Here is a 27,514-nt window from a genome sequence, read left to right on the forward strand (position 1 = left end):
GTAGAATTGCTGGGTCATCTGGTAATTCTATCTTTAATTCTGTTTGCTACAGTGGCTGTACCAATTTCCATTTCCACCGGCCGTGCACAAGGGTTCCAATTTCTCCATATTCTCACTAACACTTGCCATCTGTCTTTTTTATCATGGCCATATTAATGGGGGTGAAGTGGTATCTCACTGTGGTTTTGACTTGCATTTCCATGATGAATAATCATTTTGAGCATCTTTTATGTTCCAAATATTTTAGAACTTGCATATCTATTGGTAAAATATATTTGAGCACATACCCCCACTATACATATATTTATTTAAAAGCTGAATATCGCACCATGGTAGTAGCATAATCAACATAAAACATGTCTCCCAAATGTGAGTTAAAAGGAGAAGCTATTAGGATGAAATAAACTTTTGGTTGTTTCCAAACCACCCTAACAGTAACACTAATAGTAGTTAATACTTCAAGCTACCCTGAGGCAGAGTTCATGATTCAGGGTCATGGTTAGAAATCCTTATCACAAATATGCTTTTTGACAGTTGAAGAATGTTTGACTATTTCTAATCACAACTGATTTCTTTGTCTAACATAGAGGATAGACATTTTAGGGGTCAATGTGTCTCCACCAACATTTTTTGATTGGCATTAGGGTCAACCTGTGGTCTTTTATGTCACAGGAGTTATTTTTGATGACTGACTGAGAGAAACATAGATAATACAACCTGTAGGTCTACCAATCTTGGCACATGGAAACTGTGTTATTCATACCAAAATCAGCTGAAAGCTAGAGTCACTCTAGCAAAATAGAGAATGTTAGTAAAGTTCATATTATTTTTTTAAAAAATTTATTCATTTATTTTGGCTGCGTTGGGTCTTCGTTGCAGTGCGCGGGCTTCTCATTGACGTGGCTTCTCTTGTAGAGGAGCACGGGCTCTAGGTGCATGGGCTTCAGAAGTTGTGGTGCGCAGGCTCAGTAGCTGCGGCTTGCGAGCTCTAGAGCGCAGGCTTAGTAGTTGTGGCACAAGGGCTTAATTGCTCCGTGGCATGTGGGATCTTCCTGGACCAGGGATCGAACCCGTGTCCCCTGCATTGGCAGGCATATTCTTAACTGCTGCATCACCAGGGAAGCCCTATTTTTATTTTTTAAAACTTTTTATTTTGAAATAATTTTAGACCCACATGAAGTGGAAAGCATAATACAGAGAGGTCCAGTGTATCCTTCACTCAGCTTCCCCCAATAAAAACTTCTTACAGGGTTTCCCTGGTGGCGCAGTGTTTGAGAGTCTGCCTGCCGATGCAGGGGACACGGGTTCGTGCCCTGGTCCAGGAAGATCCCACATGCCGCGGAGCTACTGGGCCAGTGAGCCATGGCCGTTGAGCCTGCGCGTCCGGAGCCTGTGCTCTGCAACCGGAGAGGCCACAACAGTGAGAGGCCTGCGTACCGCAAAAAAAAATAAACAAACAAACAAAACAACAACAACAAAAAAACACCTTACAATTATATGATTATATATATTTATATATAATCAATTTAAATATAATTATGCATTATGTACTTACATATAAATATTATGTGTAGTTACATGATTATAGACAATTATAGAAACCAGGACATTAACATTGACACTATTAACTAAAAACCTTATTTGGAGTTCACCAATTATAATATTCACTCAATTGCTTTGAAACATTCTGTGAAATTTTGTCACTTGTGTAGATTCATGTAACCACACCACAATCAGGATACAGAACAGTTCCATCACCCAGAGAAACTCCCTCATGCTGCCCCTTTGTAGTCAACACTCCCACCCTTTCCTAACTCTTGGCAACCATAATCTGGCAATCATAACCCCCACAATTCTGTCATTCCGAGAATGTTATGTAAATAATATTATACGGCATGCGACCTTTTGAGATTGGTTTCTTTTACTCAGCAAATACCCTAGAGGACCATCCAGGCTGTCATATGTTATCAATAGTCCGTTCCTTTTTAGTGCTGAGTAGTATTCCATTGTATGGATGAACTGCTGTTTGTACAGACATTCACCAGTTTAAGGACATTTAAGTTGTTTCCAGCTTTTGGCTATTACAAATAAAGCCGCTCTGAATATTCATGTACACAGGTATTCATTTCTCCAGGGTAAATACCTAGGAGTAAGATTGCTGGGTTATCTGGTAAGTGTAAGTTTATAAGAAACTGTCAAACTCTTTTCCGTACCATTTTGCATTCCCGCCAGTAATGTATGAGAGTTCTGGTTACTCTGCATCCTTGTTAACACTTGCTCTTGTCAGTGGTTTTTTTTAGCCATTCTGATAGGTGTGTAGTGGCATCTTATTGTGGCCTTAATTTTTATTTTGCTAATGGCTAATGATGTTGAACATCTTTCAGGTCCTTCTTTGTATATCCTCTTTGGTGAAGTATACAAGTGTTCATGTCTTTTGTCCATTCTCTAATTACTGTTATTTAAAAAGTTTATGGAAGATAAAAATGAATGTAAATGAAAGTTCTTCGGTTTTCCTACACTCAGGGCCAGTATACAACACAATTCCCCAGCATTATGGTACATCTGCAGGAATTCTTGCAAACGCAGCCCTCCAAACCCACAAATAACTTTCCAACTTAATGACATTTTGCAGGAATGTTAAAGACAAGAATGAATTAAGTTGACATCCTGTTAGTTTAAAAGACAGTTCAGTCAAATATTTATTGATTTTGATTTTTCAGCCTTGCTTTTATGTTTTCCATCATCAAACTGTGCGGTTTAAAATTTTTTCTCCCAGTTCTTGGAGCATTTTCCAAGACTTCTGGAAAACGTACATGCGCAGCGGTGTACTGGCGTCCCCCAGCGTCCGAACTGGGAAACACACCCTGTGAGGGTGCAGATCATCCCCTACGTGGCGCTGCAGAAAAGTGAACCTACAGCCATGATGGCTTCCCAGCTACCCTGACTCTTCTCCCATGGAACCCAAACTCTGACTAGAAGGAAGTGTCCTTCCCTCCCGACACTGCATTCCTTTCACACGCCTGTCTGCCTTTGCACCGAAAGTTCCCTCTCCATTCTTTTATTTATTCATTTAATTTTATTTCTAAACGGGTTTGACTGAGGTATCATCTACATACAATAAATGACACAAATTTAGAGTGTACAATTAGATAAGTTTTGACATACAAATACATCCACGAAATTATCACTTTTAAAATAATAATTTAAAATACGTAAAATATAAATAATATAAAATTAAAATAATTTCAACCTGCAGAACAGTTGTGAGAATATTACACAGAAACTCTTTGCATCCTTTTTTCTAGTTTCTCCAATTGTTTACCTTTTTTCTTTTCTTCACGTTTTAAGATTGCTCCATCTCTCTATATACACATACATTTTTTTTCCCTTGAACCACTTGAGGGTGTTTCAGACATAATGCCCCTTTACCCCTAAATACTTTTACTGCATATTTCCTAAGAACAAGGGTATTCTCTTGAAAACTACAGTAAATTTATCAAGTCCTAAAAATTAATCATTGACACAATTTTTTTGTCTAATAGATAATCTAGATTCCAATGTCTCCAACTGTCCCCAAAATGTCTATAATTTATAGCAATATTTTTTTCTCTGAGCCAAGATCTGGTCCAGGATCAGGTGTATCTAGCTGTCATGTTTCTTTTGTCTCCTTTCATCCAAACCTTTTCTTGGTTCCTCAACTTTTCTTAGTCTTTCATGACATCGAACATTTAAAAATATATTTAATTTTTTATTACAAAACTTTCTAATGGATACAAACACTGAGAGAGTTTTACAATGAGTCTCGATATGCCTATTACCCAAATTCAACAGTTCTCAAATTTTTAAGGACACTTTTGATTACATTTGGATCCATTTGGATAATCCAGGATAATCTCCTTATTTTAAGGTCAGCTGGTTCGCAAACAATTTCACCTTCAATCTTAATTCCTCTTTGTCACGTAACCTAGTCTATTCACAGGCTCTGGGGATTACAATGTGGGCATCTTTGGGGGAGGGCATTATTCCGCTTATCCAAGACTCAGAAACTCAATAGATTCTGATACCATGGTGTTTTTTGATTTCCAAAGTCACACCAAAACTCTCTTTACTGAAACACAGAAACCAAATAGATATGGATAACAAGAGACATCTTACTGATGTCTCTGATCCGGGAGAATATGGTTTCACACCAAAATAGTCACAAACTTTTACGAATTTATATTACAGAAACCTGGGGAATATGTGTGGGGAGCAAGTGTAAATGTTCTGTATCAAGGAAGAGAGAAGACAGTGTCGGATGAGCCTGCATTTATTTATGTGAATGCAATTATCAGAAATTCTGAGTTCAAGTAGCTAGGAATCATTCTAATAGTTTGGCTAACAGAAACTTGGACACCACTGTGATGTACATTTAATAAGACTGAAATTCAGGAACTTGGTATGACATAAAGGTAAGAATCAAAGAACATATGGAAACAGAAAAGTTAAAGTATGTTTATTATGTGCAACCTTCCCACTCCGCATCATTGCTCTAAGCCCCCAGGAGGTTTCATAGAATACCCCCACCATTAGGAATTGAGAAATGCCTTGGTAATGATGGCTTGAGCATCTTTGAAAAGCTCTGTGGGCTGGGAGTATGCTTTCATTGCAAAGTGATTACTGATTTTAACGTTGTATTAAATATTTCCTGTACATGTATTTAGAACCACATTAGACAGTGTCATGATTTTTGCATCGACCATCAAACAACTTAGATGACCCATGGGGAGAAGGAAAGTATATTATATTTCCTTATATTATTCTTACCAGGTTTTTTTATTTTTGGAATATTTATTTATTTGGCTGTGCCGGGTCTTAGTTGCAGCACACGGAAGCTTCATTGCCCCGTTCAGGATCTTCGTTGCGGCATGCAAACTTAGTTGTGGCATGTGGGATCTAGTTCCCTGACCAGGGATCGAACCTGGGCCCCCTGCATTGGAAGTGTGGAGTCAGCCACTAGACCACCAGGGAGGTCCCTCTTACCAGGTTCTTTCTCTTTGATGTTCCAAGTTTCCTTTAACAAAATCATTTCCTTTGTTTTTTCATTTACACATTTTCTAATTTGCTATTTTCTTTTCTCTAGGCTGGGGAAGCAGGTAACAATAGCCATCATAATAATGCTATTATTTATTGTGTGTTTTATGTGTGCTGTACAGCGTTAGGGACTTTTATATCTGATCTCTAACTCTGGAGCTTTTATACAAACACACTCACTTTACAAACGAGGAGACTGAGGCTTCAGGAATATCAGTAATTTGTTTAAGAGAACTACAATTGTTAGAATCATAACTAAAATAAGAACTGATGACCTGAGTGAAAGTTGGGAATCCTACCCGTAAAAAGTTTGCATGATTTTCATTACAAAGACCTTGTAGCATCTATCTTTTTTTCTTGGCCGTGCCGCAAGTGGCTTGTGGGATCTTAGTTCCCCAACCAGGGATTGAACCTGGGCTCATGGCAGTGAAAGCACCGAGTCTTAGAGTCCCAACCACTGGACTTCCAGGGAAATCCCCTATCTTTTAAAATTTTTATTGAAGTATAGTTGATTTACAATGTTGTGTTCATTTCTCATGTACCACAAAGTGATTGAGTTATACGTATATATACGTTCTTTTTAATATTATTTTCCATTATGGTTTATCTCAGGATACTGAATATAGTTCTCTGTGCAGGACTTTGTTGTTTATCCATTTTATATGTAATAGTTTGCATCTGCTAACCCCAAAATGCCCAGTCCACCCACCCCCACACCGGCAACCACAAGTCTGTTCTCTATGTCTGTGAGTCTGTTTCTCTTTCATAGGTATGTTCATTTGTGTCATATTTTAGATTCCACATATAAGTGATATCATATGGTATTTGTCTTTCTCTTTCTGACTTACTTCACTTCGTATGATAATCTCTAGTTCCATGCATGTTGCTGCAAATGGCATTATTTTGTTCTTTTTTATGGCTGAGTAGTACTCCATTGTATACATGTACAACGTCTTCTTTCTCCATTCATCTGCTGATGGACATTTAGGTTGTTTCCATGTCTTAGTTATTGTGAATAGTGCTGCTATGAACATAGGGGTGCATGTATCTTTTTGAACTATAGTTTTGTCTGGATATATGCCCAGGAGTGGGATTGCTGTGTCACACGATAATTACATTTCTAGTTTTTTTAGGAACCTCCATGCTGTTTTCCATAGTGGTGCAGCATCTATCTTAACTACTTAGCAGCATTTTAATTTTTCATTGTTGCTGGTGCAAACAAGTGGGGTTGGTACCCTTTGATGAGGGTACTCAGATGAAGTACCCTCATCTGAGGGTACATTTGTCTAAATGTATCTGTGAATACACGTGTACAGCACGCGCACATATACAGAATGCATTTTCCTTTGGGTTCAGAGAACTTCCTTTAGATATTCTTTTAGAGTAGGTCTGCTAGAGATAAATTTTCTTAGTTTTCCTTCATCTGAGAATGTCTTCATTTCCCCTTTATTCCTGAAGGATATTTTGCTGGATTGACAGTTCTTTTCTTTCAGCATCTGAACAAATATTGTGCCATTTCCTTGAGTGTTGCCTCATGGCTTCTGATGAGAAATCCACTCTCACTCTAATTGCTTTCCCCCTATAGATAAGGCATAATTTTTCTGACTAGTCTCAAGATTTTTTCTTTATCTTTAGTTTCCAGAAGTTTAATTATGATGTATCTTGGCTTGGATTTCTTTAGGTTTATTCGTTTTGGGGTTCACTGAGCTTCAGTTTCTAGGCTTTGTCTCTTGCCATATTTGGGAAGATTTTAGCTGTTACTTCCTCAAGTGTTTCTTTTAAGTCCTGCTGGACTAAAACCTGGCAGACTCCAGAACTCCTGCTCTTTCTTTATGTTTCCTCCTGTTCTACCTCTCTCCCCACTTACCTGGCAGGTGAGCTGTGATATCAGGCACTAAGCTGAAGGTGGAACATATATCTCTGCCTTCTGGGTCTGGAGATATCTGCTGAGTGGCAAGCTGGGTTGCATGGAGAATGGGGTCTTGGGCTTTGAGTGATGGGAAAGCAGGTCTGAGGTCTCTCAGGAAAGACCTTTAGCATTTATACCCCAGCCCCTGCATGCTGGGCTGAGCCCCCAAATGCTTTGTTAGGGATACAGATGCCAAATAATGTTTGCTGCAAATGAAACCACTCCTGGAGGTAGCCTCTTGGGGAAAGAGAGCAACACTCATTCTTTCTGTCTTTTTTCTTTTCCTCCACTTCTGCTAAGCCTGCAGATAAGAGGCACTTATCTTGGGGACAAACTGCCTCAAGGGCCCTAGAAATGGCAGAATTCCTTTGGCGCTTCTGGGTCATTGGTGGCAAATCAATAATGTCCTTCTCCTGGTCAAAATCTCACCATGGCTCCCATCCTTAGATAGGGTCTCTACAATTTTTTGACACAGACTTTTACAAGTAAAAGCATTTGAACCACATATTTATGCTTACTCATAAATTATGTACCTCTACTACAGAGATCATATTAAATATTTTATAAACCGTATCCTGTAAATATTAATTTACAAAAGGAAGAATGAAATAAATCTTATTTAGATGGATTTATAATTATGGGGGCTTCATAGTATTCTTAGCTTTTACCTCAAGGCATATATCATGGCTAATGTACTGCATAAAAACCTGCATATCTGATTGTCTTTTTGACATTTTTGAAGTTTTTTGGGGGGTGGGGTGGGGGCTGAATTCTGTCCCAGCTGTTTCAGTTACCAATTGCTGTGTAACAAATAACCCCAAAAGTTAGTGGATTAAAACAACAACAACATTTAGTTTACTTATTTTTTTATTTTTATTTTATTTATTTATTTTTGGCATGTTGGGTCTTTGTTGCTGTGCGCAGGCTTTCTTTAGCTGCGGTAAGTGGGGGCTACTCTTTGCTGTGGTGCACGGGCTTCTCACTGCGGTGGCTTCTCTTGCTGCAGAGCACGGGCTCTAGGTGCATGGGCTTCAGTAATTGTGGCACAAGGGCTCAGTAGTTGTGGCGCACGGGCTTAGTTGCTCTGTGGCATGTGGGATCTTCCTGGACCAGGGCTGGAAACCATGTCCCCTGCACTGGCACATGGATTCTTAACCACTGTGCCACCAGGGAAGTCCCCAACATTTATCATACTTATGAATCTCTTTCTTATTTTTATTTATTTTTTTCTCTTTCTTATTTTTTTTTACTTGTTCAATAAGTTTATTAATATCTTTATCTGAAAAATCTTCATAAAAACTGTGGTTTGGTTTATTAACCCTCAGCAGAGCCCTTTCCTGAGCTCTAAGGAAGCTTGCCTTCTTCTGAGCTACTCGATCTTTCTCCTGTGCAAGTGACATTTTGGGACAGTCCCACCTCTTCTTTTTAACTTCTTTCTTAGGCTTCTTCTCATACACTGGATTCTCTTGTATTGCAGCATGATCTTTCTTATACATCTCCTCCATCATTTCTGGAGTTACTTTGTTCTTTATGTATTGAGCGAATTGTTTTTTGTAAGCATCGTCATCTCCTTCAATCAGGTAATGCATATAATCTGCAACGTTCGGCCCCATGATGTGCTTTCAGTGTACGTCAGCATTGAAGTCTTTGCTTTCTTTTTTTTTTTTTTAACATCTTTTTGGGGTATAATTGCTTTACAATGGTGTGTTAGTTTCTGCTTTATAACAAAGTGAATCAGTTATACATATACATATGTTCCCATATCTCTTCCCTCTTGTGTCTCCCTCCCTCCCACCCTCCCTATCCCACCCCTCCAGGCGGTCACAAAGCACCGATATCCCTGTGCCATGCGGCTGCTTCCCACTAGCTATCTACCTTAGGTTTGTTAGTGTATATATGTCCATGCCTCTCTCTCGCCCTATCACAGCTCACCCATCCCCCTCCCCATATCCTCAAGTCCGTTCTCCATAGGTCTGTGTCTTTATTCCTGTCTTACCCCTAGGTTCTTCATGACATTTTTTCCCCTAAATTCCATATATATGTGTTAGCATATGGTATTTGTTTTTCTCTTTCTGACTTACTTCAGTCTGTATAACAGACTCTAGGTCTATCCACCTCATTACAAATAGCTCAATTTCGTTTCTTTTTATGGCTGAGTAATATTCCATTGTATATATGTGCCACATCTTCTTTATCCATTCATCCGATGATGGGCATTTAGGTTGTTTCCATGTCCTGGCTATTGTAAATAGAGCTGCAATGAACATTTTGGTACATGACTCTTTTTGAATTATGGTTTTCTCAGGGTATTTGCCCAGTAGTGGGATTGCTAGGTCATATGGTAGTTCTATTTGCAGTTTTCTAAGGAACCTCCATACTGTTCTCCATAGTGGCTGTATCAATTTACATTCCCACCAGCAGTGCAAGAGTGTTCCCTTTTCTCCACACCCTCTCCAGCATTTATTGTTTCCAGATTTTTTGATAATGGCCATTCTGACCCGTGTGAGATGCTATCTCATTGTAGTTTTGATTTGCATTTCTCTAATGATTAATGATGTTGAGCATTCTTTCACAAAATTAATGCAAAGAAATCTCTGGCATTCCTATACACTAATGATGAAAAATCTAAAAGTGAAATTAAGCAAACATTCCCATTTACCATTGCAACAAAAAGAATAAAATATCTAGGAATAGGGCTTCCCTGGTGGCGCAGTGGTTGAGAGTCCGCCTGCCGATGCAGGGGACACGGGTTCATGCCCTGGTCCGGGAAGATCCCACATGCCGTGGAGAGGCTGGATCTATGAGCCATGGCCGCTGAGCCTGCACGTCCGGAGCCTGTGCTCCGCAACGGGAGAGGCCACAACAGTGAGAGGCCCATGTACCGAAAAAAAAAATCTAGGAATAAACCTACCTAAGAAGACAAAAGACCTGTATGCAAAAAATTATAAGACACTGATGAAAGAAATTAAAGATGATACAAATAGATGGAGAGATATACCATGTTCTTGGATTGGAAGAATCAACGTTGTGGAAATGACTATACTACCCAAAGCAATCTACATATTCAATGCAATCCCTATCAAACTACCACTGGCATTTTTCACAGAACTAGAACAAAAAATCTCACAATTTGTATGGAAACACAAAAGACCCTGAATAGCCAAAGTAATCTTGAGAAAGAAAAATGGAGCTGGAGGAATCAGGCTCCCTGACTTCAGACTATACTACAAAGCTACAGTAATCAAGACAGTATGGTACTGGCACAAAAACAGAAATATAGATCAAAGGAACAGGATAGAAAGCCCAGAGAAAAACCCACACACATATGGTCACCTTATCTTTGATAAACGTGGCAAGAATATACAGTGGAGAAAAGACAGCCTCTTCAATAAGTGGTGCTGGGAAAACTGGACAGCTACATGTAAAAGAATGAAGTTAGAACATTCCCTAAGACCATACACAAAAATAAACTCAAAATGAATTAAAGACCTAAATGTACAGCCAGACACCATCAAACTCATAGAGGAAAACATAGGCAGAACATTCTATCACATAAATCACAGCAAGATCCTTTTTGACCCACCTCCTAGAGAAATGGAAATAAAAACAGAAATAAACAAATGGGACCTAATGAAACTTAAAAGCTTTTGTACAGTAAAGGAAACCATAAACAAGATGAAAAGACAACCCTCAGAATGGGAAAAAATATTTTCAAATGAAGCAACTGACAAAGGATTAATCTCCAAAACATACAAGCAACTCTTGAAGCTCAATATCAAAAAAACAAACAACCCAATCCAAAAATGGGCAGAAGACCTAAATAGACATTTCTCCAAAGAAGATATACAGAATGGCAACAAGTACATGAAAGAATGCTCAACATCATTAATCATTAGAGAAATGCAAATCAAAACTACAATGAGATAGCATCTCACACCAGTCAGAATGGCCATCATCAAAAAATCTACAAACAATAAATGCTAGAGAGGGTGTGGAGAAAAGGGAACCCTCTTGCACTGTTGGTGGGAATGTAAATTGATACAGCCACTATGGAGAACAGTATGGAGGTTCCTTAAAACACTAAAAATAGAACTACCATATGACCCAGCAATCCCACTACTGGGCATATACCCTGAGAAAGCCATAATTCAAATAGAGTCATGTACCAAAATGTTCATTGCAGCTCTTTTTACAATAGCCAGGATATGGAAGCAACCTAAGTGTCCATCAACAGATGAATGGATAAAGAAGATGTGGCACATATATACAATGGAATATTACTCAGCCATAAAAAGGAACGAAGCTGAGTTATTTGTAGTGAGGTGGATGGACCTAGAGATTGTCATACAGAGTGAAGTCAGTCAGAAATAGAAAAACAAATATCATATGCTAACACATATATGGAATCTAAAAAAAGAAAAAAATCAGAAGAACCTAGGGGCAAGACGGGAATAAAGATGCGGACCTACTAGAGAATCGACTTGAGGATACGGGGAGGGGGGAAGGGTAAGCTGTGACAAAGTGAGAGAGTGGCATGGACATATATACACTACCAAACGTAAAATAGATAGCTAGTGGGAAGCAGCCATATAGAACAGGGAGATCAGCTCGGTGCTTTGTGACCACGTATAGGGGTGGGATAGCAAGGGTGGGAGGGAGGAAGATGCAAGAGGGAAGAGATATGGGCCGTATGTATATGTATAACTGATTCACTTTGTTATAAAGCAGAAACTAACACACCACTGTAAAGCAATTATACTCCAATAAAGATGTTAAAAAGAAAAAAAAAAAGAATGAATGGTGACCAGCTCTACATGTCAAGACAGTGAATGTATACTATTATGGACAGAATAAATGCACTGGATTATGCAGTGGACAGGGACATGACATTGCCGTGATTTGGAAAGATTCCCAAATTCCTTCCCCACTTCCTACCTTCTCTGCTTGGTTGTTGATGATGACCAGATGAGCACACTCCTCAGCCCAGTGATTCTTGGCCTTGATCCAGAAGTTTTTGCTTGTAGAAAAGTTACATCAGGAGACACCAAATTCAAGAAAGTCCTTGGGGCAGACGTCTCAGGAGACTCCTTGGGGATGGGAAACAGGTCAGCTCTGCTGAGACTGGTAGCTGTGCTGGCCACTGAATCGAGCTTTCAGTCAGGCAAAATGGTTTGAATACAACCCACCTCCTGCATCCTTGACACTTTGCAACAGGGAGCACGCTAGCTTCCCATGTATCCATTCCAGAGATGGGCATTATCAGAAGGTAACATAATGCAATGTAGCATGCCTCAAACTTTGTGTTAACATCAACTATAACGGGGGCAGGGGGGAGGCATTGGTTAAAATGTCCATCACACACTGACATACTGCCAGGACTGGTACTGTTAACCGTGGTGAAGAAAACCCAATATCCATCTCCCGAACCTTACTCCCCATCATCCAACTCTGTCCCCTGACTGCTTACCATTACCTGCCCACACATACTCCATCTGTTGGAACATTTCTCCCAAATGATGTCCCATTTACATCCAGCATCTGCCAGCTCTTGTAAGACTAACAGACTCATGAAGAAAAGCTGGTTAAGAACCAGGAAGGAGAAAAGGTTGATATGTGGGGCGGGGGGAAGGGAGTAATCCCATCATTCCTATCAGCACTCACATTTGATGTCCAGTTGCTTCAGTTCATTCTGCATCTGACATATGGACAGCAAGAGTGGGGGAAGCAAAGTGATATGTTCTAGACCTTTGGACCACTTCTTGGTTCTTCCTGCCACCCTAAAAATCCTCCAGGCTGAGAGGGGGAAGATAGTTTACTTCTAAAATCCTGCTGACCAGGAATGCAACCCACCCACCGCTGCTACTCCTTCTCTACCCTAGCCCCGTAAGACCCATGTCTGTAGACTGAAGACTATGGGCCTGTTTCCTTCTGATCCCAATGGTCTGGCCACCTCACCCTTGGCAAGGACCAAACCAAGGATAATGAACCACAGAAGCAGCACCAAGGTCGTTGCCAGGCAACAAGACTTCCAGAGCTCATCCCGGGGCAGGTTTTCATTCTGCTGAGCAGTGGGCAATGGGTCTAGGATCGATATACACAGACTCACAAGGGTGCTATGAGAGTCAAAGCTTCTAGGACTGGGGAGTGATGAGGTTGAATCACTCATCACTTTAGGGGTGAGATGGCGAATGACCATGAGAGTCCAGGAGGGGTCCCAAGGGTTATGAGGATCCTAAGCTTCCTCTCCCCACTATCGGTCAAACTACTCAAGTGTACCTAGTACCCAGCACATGAGAGTGGATAAAGATACTTTACCCTGGGCTTCCCTGGTGGCGCAGTGGTTGAGAGTCCGCCTGCCGATGCGGGGGACGCGGGTTTGTGCCCCGGTCCGGGAGGATCCCACATGCCACGGAGCGGCTGGGCCCGTGAGCCATGGCCGCTGCGCCTGCGCGTCCGGAGCCTGTGCTCCGCAACGGGAGAGGACACAGCAGTGAGAGGCCCGCATACCGCAAAAAAAAAAAAAAAAAAAGATACTTTACCCTGAGATTCTCGACTCACCTGATTACCTGGGCATGGGCAGAGATTGTCCCCCACTGGTGTGAGGTCTTGCGAAGCCTGCCACCCACTGTGCCCGCTCCATCACCAACATGCCATTCACCTCAGAGAAAAGTTACTCAAACTTCTAAACTTCCATTTCTTCATCTACAAGCTGGGTGTAATAACAGAGTTTAGCTGCCAGGGTGGTTCTGGTGATTAATTGTGTTCATATGAACACAATATATGCCACTTACTATGCCACCAGAAACTCTGTGTGTTACTATAGGACATTCAACCTCAGGCTTGAGAGTCTGGACTCTGGACAATAGGACAATTCTTGCCATGGAACTCTTGTAAGACAAGAGACATATACTGAGTCACTACTGTGTGTCCAGCACTGTTATTAGGCCCTGGGGACACAGAGGTGAATCACGCCCAGTCCCACATGCATAGTCCAGCAGCCAAAGCACGATGTGAAAGGCTGTGATGGAGACATCTACTGGTCACTAATGGAAAATGTGGAGGAAGAAATGTTCACCCAGGGAATGAATTTTTTTTTTTTTTTTTAAGCATGGATCATTCTTTTTTTTTTTTTTTAATTTTATTTATTTATTTATTTATGGCTGTGTTGGGTCTTCGTTTCTGTGCGAGGGCTTTCTCTAGTTGCGGCAAGTGGGGGCCACTCTTCATCGCGGTGCGCGGGCCTCTGACTATCGCGGCCTCTCTTGTTGCAGAGCACAGGCTCCAGACGCGCAGGCTCAGTAATCGTGGCTCACGGACCTAGTTGCTCCGCGGCACGTGGGATCTTCCCAGAGCAGGGCTCGAACCCGTGTCCCCTGCATTGGCAGGTAGATTCTCAACCACTGCGCCACTAAGGAAGCCCGGGAACGAAGATGTTTGAAAACATGTGATTTCAGAGAGAAAAGTAAGAGAGTGGAGGGGAAGTTCACTTACTGAATATGTGCTAACTGGCAATATCTGCGCTCACACATTGTTGCTAATTATCTCAGAAATCCAGGTTTCTGTCCCAAAAGCCTGCAACTTTGTCCTGCTACCCATGCTGAGTACTAGATCCTGCCTCAGAGCTCTGCTCCTATTCCCACTAAGCAGTAATGACAGAATCCACAAAAATATTTTCTCTCTTCCCCAGCCAGGGAGCAAGGCCAATGAGAGGGGCTCATAAAAACACCAGGAGGACTTGCACTCACCATTCAATCTCCTTAGGCTCACGGTTCCTGAGGAGCTCTCCCACCTCCTGCTGGCAGCGTTCCTGGTATTCTTGGTGCTTTACAAGGTTGCACAGGATCCAGGAGAGGCCGCTGGCTGTGGTGTCATGGCCTGAAGAGCATCCGGAAAGGCTTGGATATCTGGGCTACTTCAGCACCAGAGGGTGGACAGCACCTTCACAGTAAGGCCCATGGGGAGGATGGGGAGGGATGGCGTGGTCCAGGGTCCACACACCAAGTCCCTGGGATGGAGAGACACATGTCTCCTCTGTAGTCCCACACTGGGACCCTCACCCTCAAACATGAAGGTGTCAGCTTCAGCTCGGATATCTTCGTCTGACAATCCCTTCCCATCTTCATCCTGGAGAGAAAGCAAGATCCTCAGAATCACACTAGCATGGAGGGTCCCTGAGCCTAAACTGGGAAAATCTCTGAACCTCCATCATCCACCCAGAACCCCAAGCCCACCCTGAAATCCTAGACTTCCCTCTGTCACCAGAGGCCCCACCCCGTAGGTCTCCTCCTTGATCTCCTCGTCTCCTGTGTTTTCCCTGGCGAAAGGAATCAATGATCCATAAATATTTTCATGTTTCTTCATGATGAGGAATTTCTGAGAAAAAAGTTGCTGGCAACCTGGGTTACGGGATGATTGAATGGCAACTTGCCTTGGAAGCTAGAAATTGAGCATTGCCCCAAAGCCATTTGCTCACATGCTAGGATAGTAAATACAGAGATTCTTTATGTCTCCTGGAGATAAGGAATGGGTTATAAACCTATAGAACCTATAGACTTTGCCTTCTCACCACAGAGGATTTGTTTAAGCTCCAGAACAATCTCTCTCTCCTCTTCTCTTCTCTTCTCTTTCTTTTCTCCTCTCCTCTCCTCTCCTCTCCTCCCTCCCCTCTACTCTCCTCTTCTCTTCTCTTCCCTTCTCTACTCTCTCCATACCTCTATCCCTATCCCTATCCCTATTATCCATACAGAAAAATGGGCAGATATATCAGCTGTCCTGTATAAGTTCCAAATTTCAATATCTGGAGGTAATTCTCCTGTGATGCAACCATGGCTGCGTGGACAAATAAAAGCAGCATGGAGCCCTCAGAAGAATTCGGGAATGGGGGAAAAGAGCTAAATGCTACTCTGGCTACTGTTACTGCTGGGAGAAATAAATGCTCTGCTCTGATCCAGGGTTCTGTATGTATACTACTACAACAACACACACACACACACACACACACAGACACACACACACACGTAGACTAACTTATTAACTTGGAAGTAGAGTAAAATCTCAGGCCTTCAAGTTTCAGACTCAGCCATCCCCTGCAGGGGGATTCCACACACTCACCTCTAAAACTTATCTCTGACCCATCCCTCCCTCAAGCACCTCACATGGCTCCCCAGTACCCTCTGCATCCTGTCCAAGCTCTTTGATCAAATCGAGGTCCATTCTCATACTTCTGCTCAGATACTAGAGGAGCCTACCTTGGTCAGCAGGAGCACATCAATGAAGTCCAAGGTCTTGGACTTAGCCGTGGCCTTGAGGAAGTCATCAATGCCTTGACTGGGGAGGGTAGGCTGCCACTCCCGGATAACAGCATCTGTGAAGTCGTGAACCAGGCGGCAGGCCCTGCGGAAGCACCGCCCGTCGGGGGTGAGGTAGTACAGGAGGTCTACGTTCAGGAAGATCTGCTGGTGCCGCTTTGCCACTAGGGCACTGAGCTCCAAGATGGCAGCGATATATTCACTGGGCTTCCTGCAGGATGAGAGCATGAAGGAAGCCAACAACATAAAACACCTGAAACCCAGAAGCCAGGAGCCACCTCCCTTCAGGAAACTGAGTCTCCAAGAACAGATGGCCCACAGACACAGTGTGGGGTGGAGCCAGGACATGAGACTCTCCAGACTCTTCTCTCCTACATCCCATCTCTGTGAGCTGCCTCCATGCCCCAGGCACCCAGAGCACAGCTTAGATATCATGCTTCTCCCCTCTGTCTCTCAGCCAGTACCTGCCCCTTCTCCTTCCCCAAACTGTCCACATGGCTCAGAACTTACCCTCTGCTAGCTGGTCAATGGCCCAGTCCCTTCTCTATTCTCCTTACATCCAATGTCAACACCGTCCACTGTCTACATTATGGTCATTTTTCTCTTGAGTCAGATGTCCAAGCTTAGCTTTGACCACGACCCTCATTTGATCAAACACCTTCCATGGCTCCCTGGAAACCTCGGAATAAAGTTCATATCTTCTTTGTCTGGCTTCAGAATGTCCTTAAGATATAACCCTGCCCACTCTTCCAAACTTATTTCCAAGGTGCCTCCTCATTGTTGCACACACTTTGATCGTTCTAGGCTCCTGGCCTTTATCAAACAGTTCTACCTACCTGAAATGATCACTCCTCTTTCCCTTTCCCTGTCCTTCAATATCGAGCTTTGACCCACCTCCTCCAGGAAGGCCCTCCTGATAGCCCTGGTCAGTCCTCCCTCCCCCATCTACTCCCTTGGATCTATGGCTCATGTACCCAGGCCCTGGGCCAAGACTCACTCCTGGCAATTGCTGTCGAAACTGAAGACGCATTTCTGCAGACTGTCCAGGGTCATGAGGCTGATGTGTTCAAACACGTCCAGATGGGTGTGGCCCTCCGTGAGTAAGCGCTGCCACTTGGCCTGGACAGAGAAGGGGACAGGGTTAGGACTGGGAATTGCCTCCTCTGAGCCCCTACCCAATCCCAACCACCTGATGGGCTACCCCAGACCCTGCCTCTTGGCCCCAGGCAGCCATCCCCAGGGAAGACCAGGCTTGGGTAGGAGTAAAAGTTGTTACTGTTAGGACATGAAGTCCCCATGGCTCAGAGTTAGGAGATGTGGATTTTTGATCTTGGCTCTTCCCTCTACACTCTGTGTATCCTTGGTAAAGTTAATGAATAAAGTAAGTGCACAACAAATGTTAGCTTTCATCATCATCATTTTTATAAATTAATTAGGAAAATATCCCCTATATGGAGAGAGGTTGTTTTCCATGCGCCCTGAGCACCCCTGCCCTTTAATGCTGGGTATGCCAAAAAAAATTGCAAGACTCCTATGTTCTTTACCTGGGCCATTTCTCAGAGTTGTATTTGTAGAAAACAACCTCGAGGAGTGAGGTTATGTCTCCCCTTGGACAAATATCAAGCTCGCTTCTAATAACTATAAAAGTCACAGAGTCCCTAAACCTATACTCCTCCCTGCTATAACACAACATGCTACATGACTGGCATCTATAGAAGCCCACCTGTGTCATCCGCATGGGATTTGGTGACTTGGAGGAAGAATGCAAACCAATGAGAAGCACGTGCTCTTTGTTGCGCTGAGGGTAATAAACTGTCCTTGGTTTCTGACCCAGGAGTCTCATGTCTTCTGGCCAAATCGATGAAACAGTAACAAGCTCACTTGCAGCTCCCAAGTATGAAAAAAATCCCAACCTTCACTGTGTGTGTGTGTGTGTGTGTGTGTGTGTGTGTGTGTGTGTGTGTGTGTGTGTGTGTGTTTACTTACCACTGGTATCCATTCATTTCCCAGGCCAGTTCATTCCCTGGAACCACTGTCTTGGGCAGTGGGCTTCCCCACCCGAGGCTATGACCCCCAGCCCCTTGACCCCCAGCTTGGCACCTTCTGTCAAGAGCCGCTTATCCCATACAACTTCCTCTGCCCTCCTCCTGGGAGGCCTTTTTCCCTGGCTCGACCTCTGAACGAGGGGAGGCTGGGCTTAGCTGAGTCAGCCAACTCCCACAGTCTCTTTACCTCCTCCCCACCTGGCAGCTGTCCAAATAGATGGTGAGAAGAAGGGAGCTAGACTGTTATTGAGAGAGGACTGTAAACCAGCTCAGGGTCACAGTGTGAAAATTAGATCCTCAGGGCTCAACACCTCCCATGTTAACAAGTTAGGGGGTGGGCAAAGGTGACTCCGGATGCCAAGTTCACAGCCAGCCCTGCCCTTCCAAGGCCAGGGTACAGCAGGTAAAAGCATGAACATTCAGGTGCCAGGTGAGCAGGGCAAACATCTCCGGTGCTCATTTCCACATGTGGGCCAGGAGGACGTCATACACCATTTCTTGGCATAGAATCAAGAAAAGCTCAGAACCACGAAGCCTCTGGCCTCTGGGGCGCACAGCCTGGCGGGAGTTCGAGCCCTGCCTCCAAGCAACCGAAAGCCTGGATTGAGACATGACTGCTGGGAGCAGAAACAGAGACTCCAGCCTGGCAGGGGGTTACCTGCATCAGCTTCAGGGGATAAAGGGCCCAATCGGAAGAGGGCACCTGGAGCCAGGAGGGGTAAGGCTGCGAGGGGCTGAGAGAACAGGGTCCACACAGGGAAGAGCAGAGCTGGGAGACCCTGAGTGGGCAACCTCACTGTGACTGTGGGCTGTCCCGACCCTCTCTGGGCTCAGTCTTCCTATCTGGGAAATGGGACCTCAGATGAAATCCTGAGAGGTGGACAGCGGAGGATTGCATGGAAAGATGGGAAGAATCAGGAGCCCCAAAAAAGATGGAGTGAAGGAAAAGGGCTGGCAGTTAGTATTCTTGCTATTGTATGCCAGTACTCCACATAAAGTAAACCTAGTCTGTGCAGACAACTGTATGTAAAGAGGGCCTACTGTGTGCTGGGTACCTCAGAAAAACATGCCCCCAGTGTGTCAGAAACTACATAAATTGTGCCTACTATGTTCCAGGTATGCTACAGAAAGTGCATCTACTGTGTGTCAAGTACTCTGCATAAATCTTGTCTACTTTATGCCAGATGTTCTACATAAAGCACACCTACTATGTGCCAGGAACTCTATGTAAAGCGTACCTACTATGTGCTGGGTACTCTATGTAAAATGCACCTACTGTGTGCTGGATTCTGTATGTAAGGTATGCCTACTCTGTGCCAGGTGCCCTACATAAAGCACACCTACTGTGTGTCAGGTACTCTACATAAAGTAATCCTACTCTGTGAGAAGTAACTTTACATAAAGCATGCCTACTATATGCCAGGTCCTCTACATAAAGTGTAACCACTCTACATTGGGTACTATACACAAATCCTGTCTCCTGTATCCCAGGTGTTCAACATAAAGCATGCCTACTGAGTGCCCAACGTACTATGCAAAGAGCATCTACTATGACCTGGGTGCTGCATGAAGCATTTCTACTGTGTGCCAGATATCGTCCATAGAATACTCTGTGTGCCGGGTGCTCTACATAAAGTAATCCACTGTGTGCCAGATGTTCTGCCTGCAAGATAATATATCACCCTCCCCTCAGTGCTCTGGGCCAGAACCCTGGGATCAGGCAGAGAGATGCAAGTGATAGCAAGAGGAAAGATACCTATTTAACAGAAGAGCAAACTGAGGCTCAAAGAGAACAAGCCTCTAATCTAAGTTGCAGAGCTGGAAGGTACCCAGGTCTGTCCTACCACCAAGCCTAAGCCTCTTCCCTCTGCCAAGCTGCTCCCCTCCAACCATAAGGGACGATGCCCTATTAATCCAGGGACATTTACAATGGTGGAATCTCAGGCCATACGGTGACCCCAGTGGGGAGATGCCTTGAGGTCCTTGTATCGTCGCATGGATCATCTTCCCACATCCAGGATGCACCACCCAATGGATCTAGAGCTCCCCTCCTGGCCCTCTCTGGATCCTGTCCAGAACTGCCCTGTGGGGTAGTCTCCGGTGACAGAGAGCTTGAAGGATGGGGCTCCTGGCAGAGCTACTGAGCAGGAGAGTGGGGGAAGGACAGTCTTCCTTACACTGGTAGGATGCTGGGGAGACCCTGAAACTCCTTCCACCTCGATACTGGCTGGGGGATTGAGGTGGAGGATCCTAAAGCCCTCAGTGTGGTGGGGTGCACCCTCCCCCTAGAATCTCGTCCCCCTTCGCAGGGGTAGACTTTGCCTCCCGGCAGGTCCATTTCACATCAGGGTCAGGCAGGCAAGGCCATAATATAATAAATCAGGCAGAGTCCTGGGACACAGAGGAGAAAGAGTCCCAGTGCCCAGAGAGGTTCAGCTCACTTCAGACCTACTGTGTGCCGGGAACAGGCAGGCAGGCAGCCTAGAGCAGGAACGGCAACCACCGGACCCGCATTTGCCAACATAAGTCACTAAGCTGTTTTAAGTCTTTAAAGTATACGAACATTTTTTTTTCATTTTACAGATGAGAAACTGAGACTGAAAACTACACGAGTGAATCACCCAAAGTCACACAGGTGATGGAAACGGGCTGTGCCCCAGACTTCACACTGGGTACCCTGAACCATGAAGCTCTCCCTTCATATCTGTAAATGGGCATTTCATGAGCACCACCTCCCAAGATGGTGGGAATCATTAAAAGAGACAATGCATGGAAAACACATAAGACAGAGGAAGAGCTCAATAAATGCAAGTCATTGTTATTGTTGCTGTTGTTGTCGTTGTTGATGTAATCATCCAACAGCCCTGCAAGATCAATTTCATGAGCCCATTTTTACAGAAGAAGAGCCGGAGATTCAGAGAGGTGAAGCAACTTGCTCCAGCCTCCCAACGAATTAGGTAAATATGACAGTACAGGTGACAGCAAAGCCTGGCACATAGTACGTGCTCATTAAATATCTGGGGAAGAGAGAAAGGTTTGCAGCAGGGGGTTTTAAGGTTCTGGTGCTAATATTGTGTTCCTCTCTACCATCCCACCATCTGCATCACCTGACAGTTTGCATCAAATGCAGAATCTCACATCCTCACCCAAAATACTGACTCAGAATTGCATCTAAACAGGTCTGCAGGGGAACTGTGTGCACTTCTTCAAGTTTTAGCAAGTGTTGCTTTAAGACTCCTGAGTCTGGATTCTGCAAAGGAGGCAGGGAGCACAATGCCTTCACCTCTCTAATTCTCAGAGGGTTTTTTCGGTGATAAAATAAAGAGAAACATCTATACCTTCCAGAGCTGTTCATACATACAACCATGATTACTGATCATTTATTATGTACTGGACACTATTTTAGGCACTAGGAATGCAGTAGTGAGCACTGCAGACCTCTTCCTGCTGTCAAGGGGCTTACATCTTGTGAGGAGATGGGTGGTGATCGATAAATAATCAATGACTTGTCAGACAGTGGTGAGTTATGTGCCTGGAGAACATCCTACCTTAGTCCAGGGGTCAGGGTGGGCAGAGACCTGAATGAGGAGGGAGAGACTCCAAGAACAGACACTGGGTGGAACACCCAGGCTACACAGAAAGACGAGCGGTTTTTGACCCTGGGGCTAACATGCGAGATCATGCAATTGCTCCTTGGGGAGGCCAAAGTGGTCAGCAAATTCTGGCCCCATATGGAAGCTATAAGCAGCTTTGGAGCTTTCGCTAACTGTGACCAGATACTCAAACCCTAGCAGGTCTCTGCAGCCATTACTAGGGCAGGGTCTACCTCTGATTCCTAGATCAGGTGGTAGTGATAGGGACAGAGTAGGTTAGTTGCACAGCTAGTTTAGAAATCCTACTAGGGGAAGATAGATAGAGAAGGACTTTGGGAGATCACCGTAAGTTAGACATCAACCAGGAAATGCCCAGAACATCTGGTAGCTAAACAACGAGCGTAACACTTTAAAACTAAACAGACTTACTTAGGTCACTAATCTATATGATTAGGAACGAGGTGTACCACAGAACAATGGTAACAAGACTGCATTCGGCCTTGTGAGGTCTGCAAGACAATGGACCCTGAAAAACTGCTTTCTTGCACGTAGCTTACATAGGAATATGGGGGAAAGGTGAAAGAAACTAGGGGAAAGGTGACCTTATACTGAAACCTGAGATGACTCACCGTAAATTTGTATATGTTGCCACCCTTCTGCTCATTTACATAGCTCTATGACAGTCCCAGTTGGGCCATATAGGGTCAAAAACTCCCCCACCCGATATGTAGGAGGAGTTAATGATGAAAGCTTGATGTCTACTCAAAAAATGAGGAAGAAGGTGGTCTTCTCCCCATCCCCACTTTTCTTTCATTTATAAAAACTACTTAGTTGTCGGGACAGTTGCCTCTCACTGAATTCTTTCTGCACTGAGACAAAAGAACCTATGTTTCAGTAAGTCCTGACACAAGGTGTGTGGTTTCAGTAGAAGGGAAAAGGGAACCAGCACTGGAGCAGGAAACCATAGGTGGGGACCTTCTGTTCATCATTGGGGATGTTCTAGAGCATCATCAAACAAGTAATATCCCAGATGCCAAATCACACAAGCCTGCCTTATGGAATGTCCCCCAGCCAGTGCTGGAAGGAGGGGAGCCACTCACCCCCTGCCCCTTCTCCAGTGGTCCTTCCACCCAAACCCAGAGTCAGGCAGTGGGCAAGCCTGTGCCAGACCAGCGACGGTGGTCACTGTGAGTCACTAGCTTGGGCACAGCCCATCAACCCTTTAAACCTCACTCTTCATGTCTGTCAAATGGGCCTGATAAGACCTCACAGAGAGTTGCAAGCGTCCTATTAGACACAGGCAGAGAGAGTAGGGAAAAGTATGTTTCAAAATAGTATGTACATAAAGTTTGCATTTATAAACAAAACTTACAAATGTTTGTGTGCACATGTGTGTATATGCATTGAAAAACAATCCAGAAGAATCCACATGCCATGGTGGAATTGGAGGAAGTAGAATCGGAGTCTCTATAACTAAAACACAATTTAAGAAATAAGGATTTGGCACAGTGAGGAACACATAACTGGCACACAAAACAGATGAGCAGTTATTTAGTGTCATCATAAAGACACGCCTCCCAGGAATCCACGTGGGGTCTCTAGAACAAGCATGCAGGCTGCCTGCTGGCTGGAGTTTTACCTTTCCTTTCCTCAGCTGTTAGGAAGGAAAGGAACAAGTTCTGGATTCAGCAGAACTAAGTTCAAATCCCAACTCTGCCATTTCCTGGCTGTGTCACCTTGGGCAAGTCAATTGCCCTCTCTAAGCCTCATGTCCCCCTCTGTAAATGGAGAGGTGGATTTATACCTCCCAGGTAGTTCATTACTCAACAACAAACTGTGCTTGACCACCCAATCTGTACCAGGCACACTGCTGGGGCCCAAAACACGAGATGAACAAGACAGACAAGGTCTCTGGATTATGTGCTCATGTCTCATGGGAGAAGCCAATTGGAAATAAGCACGTCGGGTGGTGGCAGATATGAAGGAAATGAACAGCATGAGACATGCTAGAAAGTGACCAAGGGGGCTGTTCTGGACAGGGCAATCAGGGAGGGCCTCCCTGAGGAGGTGGCCTTACTACCGAGTCCAAGCTCATACTGCTTGATGCATGACAGGCATCAAGAGGAGTTTTGGGGCAAGGAACGGTAACCTTATTCCGAAAGCCAGAAGACCAAGGAATTGGTGGACTAGTGTCCCAAAGAACCATTCTAACCAAGATAGAATTCAGGCTTCTTTCATATTAAAAGGGGGGTTGGGGGTGTGACGGGTTGTTGCAGGCTTCTTGATGCCGGAATCCTTTGCTCTTGCAGCTGTCTACAGAGGTCCAGTCACAATGTTCCTGTAAACCTCTAATAAAACAAATGTTATTCTTTGTGCCACAACTTTTTATCTCTATATGAATAAAAAGTTTTATACCTTTAAAAGTCAAGCCTGGGAGGCACAGCATTGAGAATGGCTAGCATGTACATTTCAGGCTATAGGCAACATTCTTTTACAAAGGTGCAGAGCCAGCACCGACTAAGCACAGGCAACAGAGTACAAAGGTTAGAGACAAAGGACTAGATCCAATGTGGAGTCAGGTTTGTTCTTCCCAGTTTTAATAGGAGTCTGGCCACCTACCTGCAGCCCGAGTCATATAAGGAGATGATGTTTGGTCAATGGAAGGCACCTGCAGGCAGTCGGAGGGGATTAGAGGACAGACATCCATCCTCTGCCAAAGGCCACTGCTGCTTTCAGCTTCAGCTAATCCCTCTGGGTTCCAGGAACAGCTACTACCTGGCCTGGGGGTGGTGTCAGCTCTCAGCTGATGCTAGGCCCCAGGGGGCTGTACTAGCCTTGATGGTTTCCCTTGGCCCACTGTCAACTGAAATAAAAAATGCACAACGTCAGAGCAGTGAGATTCAGTTTTATTCAGGGACATTACTGAGGACTGTCGCCCAGGAGACAGCCTCTCAGATAGTTCTGAGGAACTGCTCCAAAGAGGTAAGGAAGGAGGTCAGCATATATGTGATTTTGGCTAAGGGGTATGTTGCAATCCAATATACAGCATGGTAGTCGTCGTGAGGAACAGATTTCTCAGTAATTTTAGTACTTTTCTAAGCATGGGAGGATGCAAGAATTCAGGCTCATAAAATTTTTCCTAAATATCTAAACTATCTAAAGGCCTGTTTTCCCAATGTGCAGAGTGCCTCATCCTGGTCTCTGTCCTGAATTAGCAACTGCAGTGGCTAATGATTTAATCCTCGTAGAACTAGATGGCAGGCAACATTCCTTATTTACACAGTCAATACTTTGTAAATGGCCCCTACTTAATGCCACTCTCATGTAGCCCATCTGAGGTCTCTGCCGGGACCTGACTATTACATTCCACAAATGGATGGGACACCTCAGCAATCCAGTTATGTGAGTGTTGATGTTTGTGTAGGCACAGAAAAAAATTGAAAAATTATACCCAACACCTGGAATGGGAGGGCAGAGTAGGAGGAAGAATGGTTCTGCTAAATGTCTACATTTACCCAACTGTTTCCTTTTCTTAGATGAAGTCTGCAAAGCATTTTTCGTTATAATTACTAATCTATGTAATTACAAATTATATATTTATATTTTTTAGATTTATTATTTATTCATTTTATTTGTTTTTGGCTGCATCGGGTCTTAGTTGAGGCATGCAGGATCTTCGTTAAGGCTCATGGGCTCTTCGTTGCGGCACTCGGGCTTTTCTGTAGTTGTGGCGCGCAGGTTCCAGAGCTTGTGGGCTCTGTAATTTGAGACACAGAGGCTCTCTAGTTGAGGCATGTGAGCTCAGTAGTTGTGGCGTACAGGCTTAGTTTTCCTGCAGCATGTGGGATCTTAGTTCCCTGACCAGGGATTGAACCCGCATCCCCTGCATTGTAAGGTGGATTATTTACCACTGGACCACCAGGGAGGTCCCACAAATTATATTTCTTTTTAAAAAATGCTTAGTGTTATATGCTTGCTGCATGCTTAGTGCCATGCCTGGCATGCAGCAGCACTCAAAATATACGACCTGTGAGAAGCCAGAAGGCATCGTGGTTAAGAACAAGGACTCCAAGTACCAGGGTTCAAATCAGGACCAGCTGAGATACTTTGGCAGGTGTCTTTACCTTTATGTGCCTCAGTTTTCTTGCCTGAAAATTGAGGGTTTTGACAAAGTGGTTGTGAAAATCAAATGAATTGAAATGAGAAAAGGGCTAACGGCACTCCCTGGCTCAGGGTCAGCACCAAGCATGAATAATTGGCATTTTCTCTTATTTTGTGACAGAATGAGGACAGGGCACCAACCATGAGCCCTAAGTCCCCCTGGCAGAGACATCAGCTATCTTGCAGGCTAGGAACATCCCCTGTTCTTTCCCTCCTCCCTTAGCAAGGAAGAGGCTCCCAGGAGAGGAGTAAGCACTGGGCTTGGGGTAAGATGGCTCATGGTCAAACCTGGGCTTTGCCACTCTCCAGCTGTGTGACCTTGGGCAAGTAAATTGCCCTCTCTGTGCCTCACATTCCTTCTCAGCAGAAAGGGAATAATAACAGGCCTTTGGGGATGGCAGGAGCAAGTTTTTGTGTGTGTCTTAGTTTGCGTTCTCTGGAAGTAGACCCCAGTGCAAGGACTCAAGTGCAAATACCTTATTTGGAGGTGACCCTGAGGCAAGAATTCAACTGCAAGTTGTTTCTTGGGGAAGTAATCCCAGGAAATGCCAGTTGAACACTGTGGAAGTGAGACTGGGAAGGGAAGGCAGCAGGAAAAGGGTACTTTAGCCAGAAAGCTCACACCTGGGGGCACCTGGGGCTCAGTCCCCCTGGGGGACAGCAGAGAACACACACCCACCAGTCCTTAGTCAGAGCTGCTTACAAGGGCATTACTTCTGGAGAATGTCCTGCCTGCACTGCACGGCTGAGGTCTGGGGACAGGGCCAGAGGCCTCCCACAGTAGTTGTTGCAAGGAACACAACTGGTGCAGACAGTTACAGCGGTTCAGTGACTTCAAAACACATACACTCCCACCCTTACCAATATACATACACCCACACATGCACACAATTGCATATACACTGTGTGCACATGGTCACACATAAGCACAATTACACGCACCCACATGTGCTTGCAGTTAGATACACACTCTTACACCCATGTTCATGTAAACACACATGCATGCACGTGCACACATACATGCATGTACGTGCACATGCAATTACATGCATACACTCACATATACACATGCTCACACATGTGTGCACACAGTCACACATACACTTACACACAATCACACACAGTCACATAGCCACACACACACACATTGAACTAATGGAGACCGAATTTCTTAGAGCCTGTTGTTTCTGAATCTTCCAGCAGAAGGAGCCTCCAACACACTCAGGAGAGGAACAGACACCCCCACAGCAGCCAGTGACTGGACCAGGCCTGGGGTGTGTATAGAGAATTAAACACACAGGTGCAGCAGCATCTGGGGCCCCACAGGCTCCATGCCTCCCCTCCTCCCTCTCTCTCATTCATTCACTATCATGGCCCTTAGTGGAAAGTCAAAGCCCTTTTCTAGTGAAAGAGGAGACATTTGAC

The 27,514-nt window shown here is 44.3% G+C and overlaps 1 protein-coding gene across 1 annotated transcript in view; it reads right to left on the reverse strand.

Moving 5' to 3' along the window:
* Positions 1–14,723: 14,723 nt before the first annotated feature.
* The window catches only part of LOC117195675 (cytochrome P450 4F2-like), a 69,229-nt gene continuing 56,438 nt past the window's right edge, over positions 14,724–27,514 (reverse strand). The window contains 4 exon segments of the mRNA XM_033400726.2: positions 14,724–14,857; positions 15,040–15,106; positions 16,231–16,501; positions 17,288–17,409. Coding sequence (XP_033256617.2) covers positions 14,724–14,857; positions 15,040–15,106; positions 16,231–16,501; positions 17,288–17,409 — 594 coding nt within the window.

Source organism: Orcinus orca, chromosome 3, assembly GCF_937001465.1.
Source record: "Orcinus orca chromosome 3, mOrcOrc1.1, whole genome shotgun sequence".
NCBI lineage: Eukaryota > Metazoa > Chordata > Mammalia > Artiodactyla > Delphinidae > Orcinus > Orcinus orca.